At 46.4% G+C, this 22,411-nt stretch overlaps 1 protein-coding gene across 18 annotated transcripts in view; it reads left to right on the top strand.

Annotated features, from left to right (window-relative positions):
- The window catches only part of MORC2 (MORC family CW-type zinc finger 2), a 49,445-nt gene extending 32,270 nt beyond the window's left edge, over positions 1-17,175 (top strand). For 17 of the 18 annotated variants that reach the window (XM_050980359.1, XM_050980358.1, XM_030230075.2 and 14 more), the window contains 14 exons: positions 2,598-2,738; positions 3,165-3,319; positions 3,447-3,575; positions 4,841-4,946; positions 10,443-10,575; positions 10,965-11,039; positions 11,152-11,526; positions 11,954-12,094; positions 12,186-12,240; positions 13,012-13,153; positions 13,478-13,669; positions 13,764-13,857; positions 15,247-15,435; positions 16,272-17,175. In XM_050980359.1, the coding sequence (XP_050836316.1) occupies positions 2,598-2,738; positions 3,165-3,319; positions 3,447-3,575; positions 4,841-4,946; positions 10,443-10,575; positions 10,965-11,039; positions 11,152-11,526; positions 11,954-12,094; positions 12,186-12,240; positions 13,012-13,153; positions 13,478-13,669; positions 13,764-13,857; positions 15,247-15,435; positions 16,272-16,340 (1,996 nt within the window). In that variant the 3' untranslated portion in view covers positions 16,341-17,175. Of the gene's footprint in view, positions 1-2,597; positions 2,739-3,164; positions 3,320-3,446; positions 3,576-4,840; positions 4,947-10,442; positions 10,576-10,964; positions 11,040-11,151; positions 11,527-11,953; positions 12,095-12,185; positions 12,241-13,011; positions 13,154-13,477; positions 13,670-13,763; positions 13,881-15,246; positions 15,436-16,271 lie in introns of all 18 variants that reach the window. The other variant, XR_007778887.1, reaches the window with a different exon arrangement.
- Positions 17,176-22,411: the final 5,236 nt, after the last annotated feature.

The following is a 22,411-nucleotide window of genomic DNA, read 5'->3' as shown; positions in this document are numbered from 1 at the left end:
AACAAATGTTTGCAAGTTACAGTGAAACAGCTTTGGGAATTTTAGGGATGCTTTCTAAAAAAGACTGAGTTTTGGTGTAGTCAGTGCTGTGAAATCCAAAGGCATTCTTCTAGCTTAGCTCTGGTGACAATTAACTTTGGTTTTTGATGTACTCACAGGAATATTTCACTCTTCATATATGTTTGTTTTGCATTTCTCAAATGAAGTTAAAACCAGAAACAAATGCTCTTAAAACAAATGCTAAGTTTGAGGAAGTTGGGGATTTGGATCCAGAACATCTACATTCCCACCTATGTGTATGCATGCCCATTTACATGGCTGCCTAGGTCAGAACTATCCCAGGCTTGTTGCCAGAGATAGATCTAATGCATCTTCAGATGCTGAAAAGAAATAAATAAATACAACTTTAAGTTAAAAGTGCTAGAGCTAGGATTTGAATGATGCAGAAGTTTGTGAGAAAACCTGTTTCCTTCAGCTTCCACATATTTTCGATCTGCACCTTTGTTCTGTAATTCTTGGGTTTGGTGACATTAGTGTGCAATGAAAAATTTTGTGAATAGTCTTCTGCCCTTCCTGCCCATGGGCAAAATACTTCTTCCTGTTACTAAGCTGATCAGCAAAAAGCTGCTCTGGGCAGGTACATGGCTTTCCCTATGTCCCTGCATTCATCACTGGTGATCAGAAGCAGTTCAGAGGATTATGCTTTTCCACAGCATTGTACTTCATTCAGAAAGCAAAAAAAAAATCCTGAAAGATGTGTATAATAGGATAGTTTCTGTACTGACCAATCCATTTTGTCTTTTGGAAAATTCTTGAGTTACAGAGGATGTCCTAGGACGGTTTTCTGCTGTTTCCCTGATGCTGGGTGCATCAATGAAAGAAGTGCTTTCTGGTTTCCAAAGGCTATGTAAGATCAGGTTGGCTCTGAATCCAGACAGTAGGACAGTACTAAATTTCTAGTAATTAAATCCTTGGCTTTTGACCCACCACTTCATTTTCCATGGTTTGGATGATAATTTTACTTCCTGTCCTCTCTGATAAAAATGAGATGTCCTTTTTGTTTTGTAGGTGAGTACATGCTATTTCTTGAAGTACAAGGCTCTACATTCTTTTCCAGAAGTCAGAAAAAGAAAATTAATCCCCGAGATGAGTGTTTTGCCACACTTGCTCATGCTTTTGAATCATGGTTTTCTGCCTCAGTGAGCTGAGACCAAAGGGTCACATTCCAGCTCAGCAGTTGGCAGTGTTCAAAACTCTTGGCAAAGGTTTTGATTTGAAATTACTGAAAGCTGCTATTTCAGGTGTTTTCCTAGGAATGTACTACAGTCACCTGTTTTAAATGAAGTTGTGTCACAGGATACCATTGCATCTGTGTGAGGGATGATGGCCTTAAACAAACAGTGAATATTAATTTTATTTGTTTTTTGTATTTATTTTGAAAAGTTTCACCATTAGGACAGGCTCAGATCTCATACCTGCAGGTGATCATTGTGTAGGGCTCATGCATGTATGGTTCAGGTCTTCCTAATATTTGATATTAGTAGACACTCAACAGAACATTTTAAAGAATTCCACTATCTTCAGCTAACCATTTAAGCAGAAGTCAAATTCCTCATTAAGATAAGATACATAATTGCAAAGGACTTGATGGGGGCAGTTGTGGGGGGATATAAAGCAGGTCAAAATTGAGAGGGGTGGGCAGGACCATGGTATAGGCTCTGCCTTGCAGTAGTTACTGGTTTGGACCTCACATTTGAGGATACTTTCATCTTGAGACTGAGGATCCTTCTTATGAAAAATCCTCAGCATGGGTATCAGGGAAGCTGTGGAACCTAATTAATTTACTATGTTGAAGAGCAGGATTTGTTTGTGAGACACAGGGATTTTGTTTGATTTATAGCACAAAGAGATGAAAATCTCAAGGCTTTTGGCCTTAATGGAGATAGAATTCCTGGTAACCAAAGATTCAGATTGAGAAATCCCTATGGGCTCACAAACATACTCAAGGCCAACTTCCGGTGGAGTCATCTGCTGCATAGATAAGGGAGAAATGCAAATTGATATCCTGACATTCCAGAAAAAAAGCTCTGCTTGGGCTGTATGTTGTATCCTCCAGCTTTTGAACTTAAGGAGCAGTCTTGCAAAATTTGGAATTAGGATAACCTTCCAGAATCAGAATATCAAGGCTGTAGTTTTGTATTGGAATCTGAATTTCCATGCTTTATCTAGAAAGAGATATATAACTGGAAAATACAAACCAAAATACCATGGGGTAGGACCAGTCTGGATGCAACAGTGCTCTCATAAAACTAATTCACTGAATAAAAACATCTGAAGTAAAAACCAGAATCTGTTCTGAAGGAGGAAACATATTCAAATGAAAAATTATCTGTCCAGACTAAATTAGTATTTGTATTGCAAAGTTTTTGTATTTTGTTCATATTAGGTTGTGATGCTCTTTCAGCAAATGATTTGTATTTTTCAGAAGTAGCAGTTCAGTGCTCAAGGGTGCTGGATTTCCATGCCCTTTCTCTGACACCAGCGAATAGTATGCTTTATTTCCAGCATCCCTAGAGGCTCTGTTTTGTCCCCTACAGGGCACTGAAGGAACCCAAGGAGCTGAATTTTATCTTTGGGGTGAACATTGAGCAGCGTGAGCTGGATGGCATGTTCATTTATAACTGCAGTCGGCTGATCAAGATGTATGAGAAGGTGGGCCCACAGCTGGAGGGTGGCATGTGAGTCCTGAAGATTTTTCTGCAGTCTTTGCTTAAGCTTGGCACATTTCTGTATCTGACGTGGGCTGTGCAATAACCATGTTTTGCATTAATCATTCTTCATGAGCCTGAGGCCTGCTCATTTTGTCAGCCTCCAATTTGCATTCTGACAAATAAATTATATTTAATACTGCCGCATATTTCCCTGGTTTCTTGATAGAGAGTTCTTTACACAAATTTTAGTCAACCCTGCAGCAGTATGAGGTGCTTGGCATTTGGTGCTGATGAGTGCTGGTAGTACTAGTGCCTTATTCCAGAGACAGCAAAATAGGTCTTGATAGCAAGTACAAATGTTTGAGCCCATCTGACATTTTGCATGACAGTTCAGGTTGCCAGCCTGTCAGTTTAATCTGTGTCCCTCTGTATCACTCTGTGTCCCTCTTCCAGGGCATGCGGAGGAGTGGTAGGCGTGGTGGATGTGCCCTATTTGGTTCTGGAGCCAACCCATAATAAACAAGACTTTGCTGATGCCAAGGAGTATCGACACTTGCTGAAGGCCATGGGAGAGCATTTGGCTCAGTATTGGAAGGATGTTGCAATAGGTAATGAAGCTTCACAATTACCAGAGTCTGGAAGGAGAAATTTGGGTGGCTGGAGGTCAGCCAAAAGTGTAGATGGTGATTTTGTGATAATGGCTCCATATTGAGCAGGATGTGGTTTGTTTTCCAGCCCAGAGAGGTATCATCAAGTTCTGGGATGAATTTGGTTATTTATCAGCAAACTGGAACCAGCCTCCGTCTAATGAACTGCGCTACAAGCGCAGGAGAGCCATGGAGATCCCCACCACAATTCAGTGCGGTGCGTCTGATCCAGCTGCTTCTCTCTGGGGAAGGGGGGGACGCTCCTGGCTGCAGATGGGGACAGTTGAATCCATAGGAGATTTGGGATGGACTGTCATCCCTTCCTAGGGCCTGTCTCCTCTGCAGTTTGCCTTTGTCTGCACTCAGTGGTATTCTGTGACATCCAAGCTCCTTTCCTACACAGTTCACTAACTGATCTTCATAACTGATCTTCTGACAGAGCAGGGCACGTATGGCCAGTAGCAGTGTTGAGAGCAGGCTTGGAAATGTCATATGAACTGGAACTCGCCAAAGGCACCCATCCCAGCACCAGAATAAGATCTGAAACATCCTCACAGGCAATGAGAAGTGGCCAAGTAATTTGTACCCTGATGCACTGGCCTGTGCTGTGTCAGCACAGAGGGAACCTTTTACAGTTACCTTGGAATTTAATGCAAGTTCTCTTCTGTGCCCCTCTAAACAGCTCTGGCTAAGCCCTTGCTAGAAGCTCCACACCGTCACTTTGTCACTTGGGACAGTGACAAAGGGAGGGACAGCAAACTCCCTTATTTTCTCCCCAGGACTTGAGGGATATGGTTGTAGGAAGGAGTGTGAAGCCATTTTTGTGGAATTATTTGTTAGGCTCTTCTGCCTTGATGGTTGTCTCAGTCTTTTAAGGGTTCTTCTGAAGGAGGACGGGCTTTACTCTCCTTCTTCTGGTCTTCCTTTGTTGATATCCTTCCAGAGCCTGATTTAAAGGCATTTGGATTTTCTTGGCAGAACTTGATTTTGTGAAGCCGTTGGTTTCCTGGTAGGCTAGCAATACTCTGGAAGACAAATTTGTGTTCCTGGTTCATCAGAAATTTAGTAGAATTTTTTTAAGTGTTTTAAGTGCATATGTCTGTGATTTGTGTTACTTTGGTATCATTGAGAGACAGCCTGACTGCTGGGCTGAGCTGTGATGTCTGGATTGGCTGTTCAATTCAGTTTGTATATGTCATAGTTACAGCAGGAGTGTGAGGTCCTCTGGTGTTGGTTGGTGCCAGGCTTCATTGCATTCTTGTTAGGGTTGTCTTTGAGGGTTTCATTCAAGTGTTTTGTGAGCACAAAGAAGTAATTGACTCAGTATATTCTGTGACTGTCTCACTTTTTTTTTTTTTTTTTGCCACTAGTCTTACTGTTGTTGGAAACACTTTGGTGTGGTCCTTGGACATTAAATGGGCTATGGGAAAAAATGATGTCTCAGGTTGTGTATTTCTGACTTGCAAAATGTCTGTCTGACAGATGTCTGTCTGAAGTGGCGGACTCTCCCATTCCAGCTGAGCTCAGTGGAGAAGAACTACCCTGACAGCTGGGTGTGTTCCATGAACCCTGATCCTGAACAAGACAGGTAAGAATCAGTTAATATTAAGGCTTTTCTGCAAGGTGCTTTATCTGCACTTTTGAAACTTTTTTCTGGTTGTCTGTTCTTTGAAAACAGTTGGAGGGATTCTGTACCTTTAAGTTGTACTCACAGTCTGTGAAAAGGCAGCAATGGCAATTGTATAGGGTGCTGAGTGGGCATTTGCAATGTGCAAATTGCAGAGGACATCCTCGGCAAGTGACAGGTGACACCAAACTGGGAGGAGCAGCTGACAGACCAGGCAGTCACAGATCCCTCCAGAGGGACCTGCAGGTTGCAGAAATGGGCCAGCAGAAACCTATCCTGACATTCAACTAGGAAAATGCAAAGTCCTGTCCTTGGGGAGGACAGCCCCACCACTGGTGTGTGCTGTCCATCCCAGAGCTGATCAGCCTCAGGGTGTTCTCATCAATGTATAGAAACATATAAAGGCAGGCTGCAAATAGGACTGAGCCTGGCTCTTCCCAGTGGTGCCCAGTGGCAGGACTGGACACCAGGAGCACAAACAGGAATGCTGGAGGGTCCCTCTGCACATCAGAAACACTTTTCCCCATGAGGGTGACCACATCCTGGCCCAGGTGTCTCAGGGAGATTGTGCAGTCTCCAATCCTTGGAGACAATCCAGGATGTGGTCCTGGCTCCTGGTCCTGGGTGGCCCTGCCTGAGCAGGTTGGAACCAGGTAGACCCCAGAGCTGCCTCTAGCCTAGCAACCTAATGATATGGTGAAATTTGAATCATTGGTTGTTTTTCTGCACTGGCACTGGAAATACTATTCTAGGTTTAAATTATATTCATTTTGCCATGCACAGGATAGATGGCAGTTGGAGAACTGTCATGGTGGAGGCTGGGAGTTAGGTGAGTTCAGGGGGGCTTTGCAATTGTCTTTATTGCTCTTACTGCTCCCACCCATCAAACACCAAACTGCAGCAATTCCAGTTGGTTGGGATGAACCCAGGAGGGACATTTTGCATGCTTGAGGAAGCAGCACAATGGTTCACTTTCCAGTGATGTGTGTTACAGTCACAAAATTGAGTGAGGAAAATGATTGCTCTAGGTTGCTTCTCTGTGGAAAGCAGCACTGCTGGAAGCCAGTTCTTGTTTGTATTGTGTAAGGAAGGGAAGCTGCTCCTCTGTAACTCAGGTCCCTTGGCGCAGGGCTTAAAGACAAAGGGTATGAATCCAGGCAGTAACTTTTGATTGGAATAAAAAATTTAACATCTATGCCTGAAAATTTTACAGAATATTGATGCTATTTCAAAGTACTGACTTTCTGGGTTCTTCCTTTTGGTACCTCCCAGTGGAAGAATGCCTGTGCTGACTACTCTGTCTGCTCCATGTGTATGTAGAGCTCCTGCTGTAGAGCTCTGAGGAGTGTGGCAGTGCTGAGGATGTTCCTGGACAAAATGCTGGAGCAGGGCTGAGCCTGAACCTCAGGGGCTGGCACATCCCCAGCCCTTCGGGTGGAAGGAGTAGTGAGGTTCGGAAGATGGTGCTTGTAGGCACACACAAACACAGACAGACCATGTAGGTACACACATCCAGCCCCACAGATAGCACAAGTGGGCATGTGCAGTGCTCCCACAGACCACACCAGCAGCTTCATCCTTTTCCCTCTTGGCTCGTCAGGATGAAGGACCACTAGTGGAAATACTCGTGTCCGTACCTGGCCTTCAGATCCCGTGCCTCTGGTTACTTCTGCTGGGATGCATGGGCCCTGAGGCCTGCAGTCCCAGGATGGAGGTGTACAGACCTCCTTCTGTGGTTACACATAGCACACACACACTCCAGACCTCCCAGTGTCTCACACTGAGGATCTCTTTGTCAAGATTGGATTGGGATCCTTGCTATTCCCCATTTGCTTTCTGCCTAGAGACATCCACAGTTCCACCTACACCCCTATACCCATCTCCATCAGATGGGAGACTCACCCATGTCTCCAGTGATCAGCTCCTGTGGGTCACCCTTTGACATCCCCTCCCCTGCTCCCAGGTAGGCTTCTGGTTAGCTCCTCTGCCCTGACATTCCTGTGGCTCATATTCATTCACTTGCCTGGAGTCACAGCAGCTGGTGGCACTCAGGCATATGAGTCACTGGGACCGGTGGTCCCTCTCCAGCTGCTGACACTTGCACTCCAGTACACAGGTGTGCATGCAGAACAGAGGCCCTTGCCTAGGAAAGGGGGAGATGTGGAGGTTAGTACACAGAGGTGTTCTGAGCAGTCAAAGGTTTATGTACAACTGGCCATTGTTATAGTGTATTTTTCCCATATTTGTTCTTTCCAAATAATCTCAGTCCTTTCCTTTACTTGCTTTTGGTTCCTCGTGTTGGTCCAAAAGATATTTCAGAGGGCTGCCCCCATTGACCAGACACTGGAGCTGAGGCAGCCGTAGGACAGTCTTGGCAGAACCCCAAAAGGGGTTTCTGTTTCTCTGAACATATTTGCAATCCACAATTCCCAACAAGCCCAGTTCACATCCCCTGAGCTGCTTTTCTGGAAATGGACCCTAGATAGGCTGTTAGCTTCTGAGATGGCAGTTCCTGGGATGGCCTGAGGATAGCCATGGAAGGGTGTTATTCAGGTCCCCTCACCTGCCATTATATTTGTGCACTTCTGTCTGCAGACGTGGGGGTCTTTATTGTATCACCTACCAGGAACTTGATTTACTGATGAAAGAATTCAGATTTTTTATTTGCAATACCTTGAAAATTGGGGGTGAGTGGCTGCTTTTCACATTGAGGTGTTTGTAATGAGTCCGAGTACCTCTGCAGTGCATGCTGTGCCATCCTACATCCCTCATGTAGGAAGCTGGGAAAGGGCAGGTGGGGCACTTGGCGCTGGTGAGCCAAACTTCTGGTCATTTTAGATTTGAAAGGGATCTCAGGAGTCTTACTCTGGGAGAATAAATAACTCCAGGACATTTCTTGATTAAGTAGGCTTACATGTGCTTTCCAGTCCTTTATATGAAGTAGAAGTTTGTCCAGCACTCCTGGCTTTTGGCTGGAGCACATTCCAGGTGCTGCACTGTTGAGTCCATGTGCAGAGTTTGGACACCCTCACATCTGTGTCCTGACCATTACAGGTATTTGTAGTATCTGATGGATGACAGGATTTGAGAAGCACATGGGTGTCATCCTCGAGCTTGTGTACTGTGAGGCTCTGTGCAGGATCTCATGCAGCCAAATTAGAAATGAAGCAATGTCAGAGCAATCAAGTGTTGAGACTCTTCTGGCATCAGAGGTCATATGGTAGTTTTGGGTACCTCAGGGCAGTGTCTATTGGCACTGAGCTGTTCCCTGCCCTTGTGGTTTGTCTACCTACACTTCAGTGGCTGCTCGTGGCATGGTGTTCCAGATCATGGGAGCTGAATGCCCTTCTCAGTCTGCGTCATGAGAAGCAGTCACTCCCTCCAGTGCCACTGTCTCTATTGAGGTCAGCAACCAGGTGCCACTATCACTCACTTTGTTGCAGAGAAGGCAGTCGCTGTTTCACACTGTGAAATGATGTCAGGCTTGCTTGCCTCTATTCTCCTGTCTGACATCCAGCTGGATCACAAATGTTGTTTGTATGGGTGGCTGAAGCAGCAGCTGAAGATGATTGTGTGTCTCAAAGCTCCTTGAGCACTATCAGAGTCTTGGTTTTAGTCCATTCTGACTACCAAGATAATACATTTGTTCTGATTTGCTGCCTCCAGTGATGCATTCCCTGGGTTTGGATGCCATAAGTAGTCTGAATTTTTCTTGTCACAGAACTCAAGGTGCTTTTGTTCTTTACTGTGCTGTATGACACAGTTTGGCAATGCTTACAGCCTTGCCATGAGCTGGAAGATGCATTTCTGTGCTGGGAAACCTGTTTATGGTGCCACTTGTTCAGCTTTATCTTTGGGAACTGCAGGTTTCCTGTCATAGGCAGTCATTTTGCAGTGATGACACAGACTTCCTTAGCCAGGGAAGTAACCACTCTGGAAAGTGCTTCAGCAGGGAAGAGGCTGATGGAGGAACTGCTGCTTGTGTTCCTTCTCACTCACAAAGCTGATCAGAGTGTATCTGGTAGATAGAGATCTTGATAGAATAATCTCTCCTCAGCCTCTTGGAGCTTCGAGTCTTCTACAGTGAGAGCAGGGCTCTCCCTTTACTAGTGAGACTTACATCTGCAGGTTACCAGCTTGATTCCACTGCCCAGTGAGATCTGCTGGATCTCTTGTGTTGTAAAAGGGTTTTCTGCTGCTTTCCTGGTTCAAATCATTCTTCCATGACTTTACCCCAGCAGTACTGATCCTTGTCTGTCTTTCCATGACTCTGGTGATAGGAGATGAGCCTGAGCTCAGTTCCTCTTCCTCCTCTGGCAGTGCTCCTGAAGGCCAGCTGCTCATCCAGCACTTCAAAGGTGATGCCAGTCCATTTGAGGGAGTTCTTCCTACCTCTGTTTGCCTTCTCTCTCAAGGACTCTTCCAGGATTCTGCACCTGAGAGGACCTGGGAGAGCACGATACTCATCACTGTTGTAGGCCATGCATTTTGCAGAGATAAACAAAACTCCACAACTTTTGTGAAAGTTGTGAAGCTGGTATGTTTATTACAGCGCTGGACGCATGTGGGAATCCTTCCCCTAAAATGACATGTGTACTTCTGGGAACTTCAGGTCTCTTTTTATCTCCCTCTCAAATACATATGCATGCAATTTCACAATAGGTTCATACATATTCATTCCACTGATTTCAGTGACACTTACTACTAATTCTTCAGAAAGAATTCCTGGGTCAGGTTGCCTTGCTCTGTCTGCCCCCCCCCCCCCTTCTCTTATCTCTTGCCCTTAGGCTGAAGCAGTCCTTACTCCTTCCAAGCACAGTCTGTTGGAGAGAACAGGCAGTCAGACTAAACAGCAAGCTACAGACAACTCAAAAATGTACATTTCACCTAAATCAAAATGGATTTCTACCCTGGAAAATTTCCACTCTGCCTCATTTGGGCTGAACAGCTACAGGAAAGCAAAGGACAAAGCAAATAGCTACAGGATGTTGCAAAGGACAGTGCCTGGCCTTGAATGGCAAGGCAGAAGGCATCTGAGACTGGAAGGCTTGTGGTAACATCTTAGTCATGGGTTTCTGGTACTGTGCTTTCCTTTATGAAGGGAAAGAAGCCTGTAGAAAGAAGAGCTGATATGGAGAAGTAAACTGATAGGAAGGAAAACTGCTGAAAAAGTCTGGAGTACAGATGCAGTACAGAAGCTGTCACAACTGTCACAGTTCCTAGGCTCTGAATTGGTGATTTCCAGCATAAATGCCTTTTTATTAGCAACTATGCTTTTGATCCTTAATTCATATCTCTTTTCCAAGATGAAAACCACTGCTTTTGAGATTGTGACTACTGCAGAAAGGCAAGTGGCTTTCCTGCTGCATTTGGAATGGGATGTTGGGATAATCCTGCATGATATGATACAGGTTCTGCTGTCCTTGCTGAGGTTGTCTTGCATTCCCTCCATTCTAGATGTGAGGCTGCAGAGCAGAAGCAGAAGGTACCACTGGGAACTCTAAAAAAAGACTTGAAATCAAATGAGGAAAAGCAGAAACAGCTGACAGAGAAAATCCGCCAGCAGCAGAAAAAGCTGGAAGCTCTACAGGTTAGTCTGGAGGTCTCCAGCTAAGCAGAGCAGGTGTGATGGACTTCCTTGTGCAAAGGACTGCTGCTGAGTCTGAAACCATCTATGCTCCTTCATAGGGCTGGGGCTGTTGTAATAACAGAAATTGACCACCTCAGCTTGCATTTTCTGTTGGGAAAATGGAAATGACAGCTGAAGGGATGTCTCTTGAAGAACACAGAACACATCATATAATTGTTTGATTTAGCCTGGAAAACTGCTTGGGATGGGTTCAGGCAGCCCCTGGTAGCTTGTAAACATGAACTTTCTGATTTTTTGTTGTTGTTTTGTTTGGTTTTGGATTTTTGTTTTTGTTTGTTTGGTTTTGTGATTGGGTTTTTGTTTTGTTTTTTTGTTGTTGTTTTTTGTAGAAAACCACTCCAATTCTATCTCAGGCTGACTTAAAGAAACTGCCTCTGGAAGTGACTACACGGCCTTCAAGGGAGGTAAATGGGATCCTGCTGTAGCCTTTTCACTCTTTTATGCTTCCTTAGCTGTTCTGAACAGCAGTTCCCCACTCCTCTACCCTTCCTCTCTTTCTACCCTCCTTTGTTTCAGCACACCCGAACTCAGCGCCCACGATCTCCTCCTCTGCCTGATGTAATCAAGAATGCTCCCAGCAGGCCACCAGGATCTTCACCTCCTAACAAGTCCTGCACTCAGCTGAAAAAGAGCTCTTCAGAGCGTCCAAATACCAGCTCCTCCAAGCTAGCCAGCATGCTCTTCAAGGAGGAGGCCAGCACTTCCAGGATGCATCATCACACTGTGACAGCTGGGAAGTCTAACAGCACTTTAAAAACTCTTGCCAAACCAGGTACAAGCATGAAGTCACTCTCTGGCCAACAGAGCCCCAAAAGCTCACGTGAGACACCCAATCCAAAAGCAGCCAAGGTGCCAGCAGTAAGGAAATCTGCCTCTGGCAGATGTTTACAGGTAAGAATCAATGGGATGAAACCCCTCAGCTCCTCACCGACTGTCCTGTAAGCCTGTTTGTTCTGTATTGTGATATGTGCACTGTGGGCACTGCACAGGACAAGAGAACTTCTACTTTACTCTTGGGTTTGGGTGCCATTTACACCCCTTAAGAAGACTGGTCTTACCTCTTTCCTGTTAGATCAGATTGTTTCCCCGGGGAAAAAAAAGTGCGTGGAGTGGTGGGGTGAGTGTTTGCATGATGATGTAGCACCTCTAAAACCTTCCAGAAAAGCTCATTAACTACCAAATTAAATACTGGATGTTGGGGTTTTTTTTTTGTTTTGGGATGGGGGTGGGTTTTTTTGTGTTTTTTAACTTGGCTGCAAGAAGGTTTTGGTTGGAAGCAGGCTGGAATTAATAGCTAGAGCCTGTTTGCTTCCTTCAGGCCTCCAGCACTCGAAAGCGGGCCTTGAACATCCCAGAGGATGGGTCTGAGGAGGAGGGTGAGCCCAAAAAGGAGAGGACAAAACGAGGAAAATTTTTGGCAGTGAAAGAAGAGAAGGATTCCAGTGAGGTGGTGGTTGAGGTAAGAGTGCTGGTTTACCCAGCAGAAGGTATTTGTCAGGTGTTTATAATCTTGGTGGGAGGTGACTAATTTGAGCTCTCTCTGCTCACAGCTCACAGACAGTGCTGGAGAGGAAGAGTTGTTGGAACTGAAGAAAGCACAGAAAGGTGAGAAATGAGCCCTTGGGCTGCCAGTATCTGACGTAAAAAAGAACTGTTGTACCAGTTCAACGTGTGCTTTCATTAATGAGATTTTAAAATAAAATAGTGTAGATTTGAATTCCAAACCCCAAGATTACTCTAACTTGCATGAAAAATTTTGGCTGATAATCCTTTGATTAGACCAGTGGCAATTGTGGCATGGAAAGGTCTGTGATCAATGGTTGTGTCATGTTGTCAAGGGTGGGGCTGTGCTGCAGGGTGTAGCTGATGGCATATTCACCCATCCTGAGTGGATCATGTGGCCATGCCAGCTGAAAATGCTCAGGACTGTATCCAGATCTGCACTGCTGTGAGAGAAGAGTGACTGGGAGATCCCAGGAAAGGTGATAGCTGGGGTGGTACTGCACTATCTGCCAGAGCAGGGCGTCTTTTCAGCATGCCTCCAGGGAGCTGTCTGGAAAGTGGCCCACTAGGGACATGTGGCAAATTGTCCCTGTCATGAGCACATCATGAGGCTATAATGCCAATGTCAAACAGTTTGGAGTACAGGAGAAACCTTCCATCTGGAATTGCTAGCTCATTTCCATGCCATCTTCATGTTTCTCAGCAGGAGCTAACCTGTGTGCCCATTGTGTTTTGATGGTGTCCAAACTGTTTGAGGGCATTGTCACAGGTTCAGGTGTGCTCCTTGCTGAGGTGCCTGAATCTCTAGAGCTCCTGTAGAGTGACCTTTCCAGCAGCTGAATGTTTACAAACACCTTTGCTTCCCCCTCACAGATAAGGGGCTGCACGTGGAAGTGCGTGTGAACAAAGAATGGTTCACAGGCCGTGTCACAGCTGTGGAAAGGGTCAGGCATGCAATCCGGTGGAAGGTGAAGTTTGATTATGTCCCTACAGACACCACACCAAGGGATCGCTGGTAACTATCTTGAGCTACTGAATTTTGGAGGCTTGTTTTTTTTTGGGGGGGGGAGGAAAGGCCTGTTTTATTGCCATAGATCCTGAAGACAAATACGCTGCTGTCATGTCAGGAAACATGTGAGGTCAAGACTGTCCAGGGCTTCATAAGGAATGGGTATGACAGACTCCATCCATCTGTCACTCTGATGCCTGCCCTGGAGGCAGCTGTTGTGTGTCTAGAGGTACTGTGTGACACTTGGGTGCAGGTTCTGATGTTTCAGGTGTTTCAGGTATGTCCAATGTAAAAAAAGATTCCTGATGTTCCCTTAATACTTTTTCTCAGGGTAGAGAAGGGCAGTGAGGATGTAAGGCTTATGAAGCCTCCCTCTCCTGAGTACCAGGCTCCAGACACACAGCAGGAAGAGGAGGTGGTCATGGCTGAACCTTCTACCTCGGATTGCATCAGAATCGAGCCTGACACCACTGGTCCCAGCAGCAGCCAAGAAACAGTTGACTTATTAGTCCAGATGCTTCGGTAGGTTCACTGCAGAGCTTGTGAGCTTTGCAGTCTGATTGCTTCAGTCTGTTAAACTCCCAGCTCTGGCTTTGCATTTTGTTTTCCTGCACAGGAATTGTTTGCGATACTTCTTGCCTCCAAGTTTTCCAGTCTCCAAGAATGAGCTGAGTTCCATGAGCTCAGAAGGGTTGTTGGCATTTCCCTTGGTGAGTTCAGTACTTCTGGAAAAGTAAGTTTATGTGTTTTCCCCACACATATTCCATTCTTGTGGCAAATGTGCGTCTTGCTAATGCAGTAGCGCACTCTTGAAAAAATAATTTGGATCCTTGACAGACTAAGATAGCTGAGGAAAAGAATGAGAGCTCTGAGAGATTCCTTGAGTCTTGTAAGAGTTGTCTGAGGATTTTTCTAATTACCATGCATGTGTGTGGGAATGCTGTTGGCTGCTACTATCTTAAATTCTTAACCATTGCTATTAAACTTCTAAAAAAGAGAACCAGGTTACAGGTTTGTAGAAGCAAGAGGTAGACATATCTGTTTGTTTTGCACCCAGCCTTATAACTTACCTGGAGACAATCTTAAAAATTATAAATAATAACAAATAATTATCCCCAGATTCACAGAATATTCTGATTTGGAAGGAAGCCACAAGGATCATTGAGCCGAACTCTTAGGTAAATGGCCCATACAGGGTTTGAGCCCACAACGTTAGTGTGGATTCAATCCCTTTATGGGCCATTTACTTTAGTGTGAGAGAACATGGAACTAAACCCCTTCCCACTTCCCCGGGAGAGCAGATTGACTGGCAGTAAGTCAGATGCTCACTATAAGACTTTTGACCTCTGTTTATTTGAGCACAGGACAGGTGGGACTGAGCTTCCACCAGCAGCCTGGTACTGGGAGGAATGTTACCTGGTACCAGTGCTGGCTGGAATGCAGGACAAGGGAACTGGCCTCTCTTATTGTTCCTTCTCCAACATACCACCAAGCGAGACCTTTCCAAGGAGGCACATGTAAAAAGCCACCTGCAGATGAGCAGATGACCAAAGCCAGTTCTGTTTTGCACTCCCAGACTCGCAGTGCATGTATTGACTTTCTCGTCTCCTCCCCTTCTCTTAACTCAGGCATCTGTTGCCATTTGCTGGAGTTGCTATTCCTGCTTCTTCCACAGGACACCTTGGTTATGTCTGGGGCTTTTGGTTAGTGTAGCTGTCCCTACCTTGCAGTGAGAGGCTGTGATGTCTGGGTGATCTGTACCAAGGATACTCACAGTTTACAGGCAATATCAGGCCTGCAGCACACCTGTGGGTTCATGCTTTTTAAAGTACACTGCACCCTTAATCCAAATTCAGGCAGCTTTGGGGGCAGTTCTGGTATTGGAAGAACATGAAAAGCTGTGTAAATTCTGTGCTGGCTGGTGTAGGCAAATCATATGTAAATACGAGCGTTGGCAGAGTGTGCAGGGGCACACTGCAGGGAGGATTTGATCATGGAGGCCAGAAGTTTGGATCTTCTACAGCCTGTGACTGCTCATGTTTTTGTGATGCTTGATGCTTTCTCTTAAGGTGATATCTGTTGTATTTTGTCTACTACAGAAAGAATATTTTAAGCAATATGAGGTGGGTCTGCAGAACCTGTGCAATTCATATCAGACACGTGCCGATGCCCGGGCCAAAGCCTGTGAGGAAAACCTCCGGAACTTAGAAAGGAAGCTGAGGGAAACAGAGGAGAAACTGCAGAAGTTGAGGACTAATATCATGGCCCTTCTGCAGAAAGTGCAGGAGGTGGGTAAGGAGTAGCAGCAAACCCAGAGCTGTCTCAGAGTAGCCGCCTGGCTCATCCCCTCCAGGCATTACAAGTGTTTCACTCCAGTGTCTCACTGGGCTCCTACTTCCTCAGTTGGGAACGGCTTGGCTGTCACTGCCCACACTTGGGATCCAAGCCCTGAGAGTCTGATATGTGTTAATTCTCACAGAATGATTTCTCACGGTGTGTATGTAATGCACTGGTTCTGTTTGTTCTCTGCTGTGAGGCTGCTTGAGAATTTCCCCAGGCATAGGTAGTGCTCATCAGGGAATTTTTGCCACATTCTTGGGCAGATTCTGAACTGCACATATAGAAATGCAAACCTTTAAACAAACAACATAAAAAAGTATTGTGGTGAAATTGATATATTAGTTATACTATTAAATTAAAATAGAAAATATATAATTCAAACATTTAAATAAATAAACTAACTCTAAACTAAAAAACTACTTTAATAAAATCAGGATCAACCTGGAAAGGCTACTGAAAGCATCTGGAAGCAGTTTCACCCTGTTAGGGAAACATATTAAAAGAACCCCAACAAATCTGCCTTGACCAAAATCAGTACAGTCAATCCATCACTTGAGTGTGTTGTTTGAGTGTCAGGTGCTGATGGGTTTCCTGTGTTGTCTTTGGGATGCTGGCAGGGAATTCTAGGGGTGCTGTCACTGCAAGCTGTCAGCAGCTGGAGGGTGCTTTAGGTTGGAGCATAAAGGTTGAGCAGGCCAGATGTAACAGAGAGTGCTAAGCTGCTCTGGCTCCTCTTTTCTCAGTATTCACTTCTCACTGGTATTCCTTGTTGCTTTGGTTTCAGGACATTGATATTAATACAGATGATGAACTGGATGCATATATTGAGGACTTGATCATGAAAGGAGACTGAGCAGCTCCAGTAAAAGTCGTGGAAGAGCTGGCTGCTGCAAAGGGAGATGTGGATCTCTGTGCAGGTGGACTGAGGCAGCTGATGAGGAGAGAGTTTTGTAGACAGTGCTCATGTTGGTGTACAACTTGTTCCTGTGACTGTACATGAGAAACATTTGTGCTGTTGGCTGGAAAATTTTTAACTTTGTAGTTCTCTGAATCTCTTCCTTTTGTTTATAAATATTTATTTTTAAAAGAAATGGGAACTGTGCCTGATACAATGGGTGTTTTTAGTGATGTAGAAGTGTGAGTACCCCTTTTGCAACTCAAGTATATTCATATGCTATACCTGGGAGCTCAGAGCACCCTGCTTATCTTACCGGTTCTCCAGCAAGAACCTGGCAGTAATTAAAAAATAAGCCTTGGGTTGTGGCAGAGGGGGTCAGGCTTTTTTTGTGGAAGATACTGAACTTGAGGTAGAGAAAGGCAAGCCATGAATTGGAGCTATAGAAAGGAGATGTCCTTGTATGAGTATGAGTAGAGGGGATGGAACATTGGTGGAACTCAGAAATTTGGCACTGGCGCCTGCAGTGAGCTTCCTGAACAGGAGGTTTCTGCAAGTGGGTGAAACTGCCTCTGTGGTTACAGCTAAGAGGCTGAGGTCCTTCTAGAAGAGGATCACCTCCTGGTCTGCTCACAGTGCGCTGTGAGCATCAGACGAAGAATGCTGGTGTTTGGGTTCTCTGCTTGCAGTCACTTTATCACTCACTTCTGCTGCTGTTTCTTTGGGACATAAGTACAGCATCAGAAGAACTCCTCGTCCACCTGACAATAAAATGACCCCTGTTCTATTTTCACCCCCTCAGTTTTGTGTTGCTTTGATCAATTTGCTCTACCAGGTAATTTTATTATTAGAGATTTCTAATTATTAGAGGGGCGCTCTTTGGAGCCTTTGGAGCCCTACACCGCTAATTGGCATCTGGCCCTGTGCCTGCAGCAAGGAAAACACCTGTCTCTTATCTTTCAGCTGCAGCCAACTCCAGGTAGGCCGCTTGTGGCCAAGGGGATTCAATCAGAGCTTGTCAGCTGGCCAGCAGCTTCTCAGGTCTGCTAGGATAAAGTGTCTGTGTACTCAAGTCCCCTGCAAAGCCAGATGGTTGTAAACATGGTGTAAAGCAAGAGGTACCCACTACCAGGGAAGTCAGGTGGGATGGACCCTGGGAATTGACACGTGGATGTCTAATAGATGTTTTGCAGCAAACCCTTCCAAATTAAATATCTTGCACCAAAAATCTTTGGCGCTAATTGTTTATAATCCTGAAGAACTCCCAAGTTTCTATGCAACACAGAAGAGGGGGAGGGCTTTTGCTTATTACCTGAATTCCAGGTGCTTGTCACAGCACATGGTGAGACTGCTTCTGTCCAGAATCTGGGCCTGACATCCCACGTGAAAGGTAAGGAGTATTCCCCTCTCCTCATACACCTTCCTGCACAAAGGGGCAGCATTCCTTAAGCAAAGGAACAGGTTCTACCAGTCTCCATTTCCTCACACATATTGGAGGTTTATTAGTTGTGATGATACACTACAGTTTCTGATGAAATTAATCTGGAGAAGATGCATTTTTTATTAAGGTGAAAGTAGTCTTTGTCCTTCCCAAGAGACAGCAGACATTCTAAAGAAGGAGATTTTGTTATATTGCAGTTCAGAGCTGCTGCTGCACGTAGGCTTTAATTTCTGACATCCATTGGGCACCAGTATGGGGCTAACTGTTCTTACATAGTTCTTGAGCTTCCTGGAAGAGTTTGATTTCCTACTTCTCCCATGTTAGGAAAGTGCAATTGTTTTGAGGTTTGTTTTTTCCCCCTCTGTTTTGTGGAACTTCTCATTTCCAATTTTAACTATTGTTTTTCAATGCATTTAATTTTTTTGATCTTCTACTAAGGTTTTTGCTAGGAAGACAAGCCAAGAACTTTTAAGTGCCAGTAAAAAAAAAATTTCATTCTCAAACTCTTTTGGAAAATGCTCTGCAGCTGCTTTTTTGTTTTTCTTGATTTTGTTTCTGTAAATTTGTTAAGCAAGTCTGTGTGTAACATCAGGTTTTAGTAACACCTCTAAAACCCATAGTCTCAGAATACCTCCAGAGGGGATCCAAACTCCTGGCTCCAAGTGGGGTATACTCCAAAGCTTTATCAACTGGTTCAGGGCATTTCCTGTTGAGCTCTTAAAATTAGGGGTGGAGATCAGGGGTGGAGACTGCCCCACAGCTCTGCACCACATACTACTCTCATGGATGTTCTTCCCTGGTATCACACAGGGATGCCCCTATCACATCTTGAAGGTCATTCCAGCTGCCATGAAAAACCCATCCCCTGCCTGTAACCCTGTCATGACACCTCCGTCCTGCATTTAAGCCTCTTGATGCCTCAGATGTTCCCCTAAATCTTCCTCTTCAGTTTCATCTGTTTCTTACAGCAGAAATAACTAAGGACATGAGTTTCATTTTGCACAACATTCCCGTCCCCCTCATTATGCCAGCCTAATCCCTTCTTTATACATTCCATAGTTGAAATTTCTCCCAGAGCTGTCAGCTGGATACTTCATGCCAGCTCACTTCTTCTGGGGAGCCTGCATTTTTCCTTCAAGCTCTCTGCCACATTCCCTTTGCATCTGCTTCCGAGAGCAGCAGGAGCAGCAGATGACTGACGTTCTCGCCTGCAGGAAAGTAGAGTCTGGGAAATTGGCCAATTCTTGGTAGTTGCTGTGGACTAAAATGCTGTGGAAATGGAGAGGATGTCCTGTGTGCACAGCTCTGCAGAGGTGTAACACTGATCTTTTTTAGAAATGGAGAACACTGAGGGGTGTGTGTGTGCAGTTTTGGAGGTGTTAATTGTCTCTAAGAGTTCCTCTTAGAGTTGCTTCTTACCAAGGAAATGAGGACTGTGTGTTTCCTGTCCTTTTGGAGCACTTCTTGAAGCACTTTTTATGTCTCAACCAGAGCTTTCACCTTGTCTTGGTTTGAAAGACAAGTGTCTGCCAAGGTGTCTGCCTTGGTGTCTGCCAAGGAAGGCAGGAACATCCCTTGGAATGGAGACTATCACCTGTTACATGGTTTTCTGGGGTCTCAGGATGAGGGAAGAGACGAGACGGTCTCCATGCATCAGAAGGCTTGATTTATTATGATATGATATATAAGATATAAAAACTATACTAAAAGAATAAAGCTAGAGATTTCACTACCAAGGCTATCCTAAGAATCAAAAAGAATGTAATCTCCCAGCCCGAGACGCTGGGCAGGTGCCCCGTGATAGGCTCTCAACTGGAAACAGTCCGACGGGGCCAATCAGAGATTTTCCCGTGGCATTCCACAGCAGCAGATAAGAATTGTTTACAGTTTGTTCCTGAGACCTCTCAGGAGAGGAAAATTCCTAAGTAAAGGATTTTTCATAAACTATGTTGGTGACATCTCACCCTTCTTATTTTAGTAAATTAAAAAGAAAATGCAATCAAAAGATCAATCAAATGCTGGTGTGGAACCATCAGGGATACCCTTCACCTGCAAAACACCAAATTCCCATCACATCACCAAAACAATCTTAAAATAGAAGAAAATGCAAAAACAGTCCAAGGAAAGGTCATTGCTTCAAGTCCAAACAGCTGAGTTTCAGGAAAAAGTCCAAACTGAAGATGTTCTTCTTTGACAGTGCTGAAAAGTCCCTTTTGGTCCTGAAACAGGCTTGCAAAAATTTCTGAGCTGCTAGCTCTTTCAACCCTTTTTATTTAATTTTTTTTTTCTTTTCTTTTTTTTTTTTTTTTTGAAAGAGCAGTAGCAGACAATGGCCCCAAACAGGCTGGTCCACCAGCCACCGTTTGCGGGGGGCCCTGCACCCCGTGGAGGGAACAGGGACCCCAGACCCGGCTAACAGAACGGTGGGCCAGGTCCCGGAGGGGGAATTAAAGCCCCCAAACCCAACAGGCGCTGGCCGGGAGGCCCTGGCCCAGGGAACCGAGCCAAACGGCCCAAACCCAGCCCGCAGAGCGGGCTCTGTGTTCTCTCAATCCGGCACACAGCTGCCGATATCCGGGCAGCACGAGTGACCGAATGCTTCAGCCCCGCTGAACTGATGCAGACCAGCAGCTGGGGAAGAAAAGCTTTCCAAGGGAACAACACCCCAGATGTGGGGGTGCTTTGTCCCCACAGCAGATGAGCGATGCTCCCTTTGCACTGTCTCTCCTTCCTCTGCATCGCAAATGCAGAAGGTGTTCCCTCTTTCTGCCCCTTGGCACCACCCCCTGCGGGCTGGGGACCGGAGGCAGAAGGCTCAGGAGCCACCTCCCCCACGCTGCAAGGGCGCGCGGGGGGAGTCAGGCATTCCAACCCCCAGCGGGAAACCCCGAACCAGACCAGGGTCAGCCCGCAAAAAACACCGAGATTGAAAGCAAGCAGACGGGCCGAGCCTGCGATCAGCTGTCCACCCACAGCCCCCCCCAGGGAGGGGCAAGGCGGGACCCCCTTCCCCTGTCCCAGCTCCCCTCGCAGGGGCAGCCTCGGGACAGCCCGGAAACCTCGGGGGGAGGTCCCGGCTGATTGCCGGCGCCGCGGCGGGCGCCGCGGCAGCCGCCACGGTCAGGTCCGATGACGGTTCCGCTGGGTGACTCTCAATTTCCGCTCCCTCCCCCGGCGCGCCAGCCGCGGGGGGCGGCAGGGGTGTGGTCGCCGCGGTCAGAGCCCTCACGGGCTCTGCTGGAGGGTCGGGCGCGGGAGGGACTGGTGTGCGCGGCGTGGGACCGACCCCCGCCGGCACCGCTGTGAACGCAATTGCCGGCTGCGATGCAGAAGGAGAAGGGACAGGGGCTGCATGCCCCGACTCCGGGACGGGCTGCCGTCGATCATCGCTGCTGTCGAGTGTGTCGCCTAGCAACTCGGGCGAAGCCGCGGGAGGCGGTACTTTCGCCCCGGAAACGCGGACAAGCTCTGCTGGAGGCGATGGGTCCACCCCCGCCGGAGGCGGACCCGCAGGAGGGGCTGCAGGGACCGGCCCCTCTTCCAGGGCGGGCAAGGGCGGGGCCCTTGGCCCCGGTTCAGGTGAAAGAGCCAACCCACCTCCCCCCTGAGCGGGGGGAGGCAGTCCGTCGGCTCCTGCTCCAAGGTCGCAGAAAAAATTTTGTCTTCTGCCGCGGGCAAAGCGTCGACCCCCGTGCCCAGTCGGGGGGGATGGGAAACTGCAGGCTGCGGATTTGGACAGGCTTGCCTTTTTCCAGCTCCAGCGAGAAGGGAGACAAGCCCCGTGCATTTGCAATCCACTGATATGCTAAAGCTTTCCGTTTCAAAACTGGGAAGAGAGTTCTGAAATGCGGGTAGATCTGAGGAAAGCCGAATGCCCCGTAGAAAAGATCTCTGATAATGAATTCCATGCATTCCCAAACATATGAGTCAAAGGCATACAGCACATCAGAGAAAAAGCCATGGTGTTTTGCCCACCGGAAAAACTCATAGAAATGTGTCGTTAGCATAGGAATGCTGTCCTCCCAACCCCATTTCCTCCAGAGGCCGATAAGTTTCTCCTCTGAGGGAGAGAATGGAACCTCCGCCTCCGTAGGCACCCTCTGCCACATCTTAGCCCACCTTGCACGAAGGGCAGCATTTTTAGGAAGGGCAGTGTAAACATTACCTTGCGACAGTGTGCTCTGGGCTTCAGCAGGCTGCTCTGTGCCGCGAAGACACCCGGACATCTTGTCTCGGAGACTTTCCAAAAGGTTCTCTCTGTGGCCAGCCTCGGCTGTGAACTCTGTCCAATTTCAGGATCTTCAGTTCTTCAGCTTCTGGCTAGAAGCCACTTCTGTGGTGATGTCCCTTTATTCACTCAGGTTCACCATTTGTTAGATGGTTTTCTGGGGTCTCAGGATGAGGGAAGAGACGAGACAGTTGACTCCATGCATCAGAAGGCTTGATTTATTATGATATGATATATAAGATATAAAAACTATACTAAAAGAATAAAGCTAGAGATTTCACTACCAAGGCTATCCTAAGAATCGAAAAGAATGTAATCTCCCAGCCCGAGACGCTGGGCAGGTGCCCCGTGATAGGCTCT

Source organism: Serinus canaria, chromosome 15 (genome assembly GCF_022539315.1).
Source record: "Serinus canaria isolate serCan28SL12 chromosome 15, serCan2020, whole genome shotgun sequence".
NCBI classification, from domain to species: domain Eukaryota; kingdom Metazoa; phylum Chordata; class Aves; order Passeriformes; family Fringillidae; genus Serinus; species Serinus canaria.
This window is presented reverse-complemented; position numbering and strand designations above follow the sequence as displayed.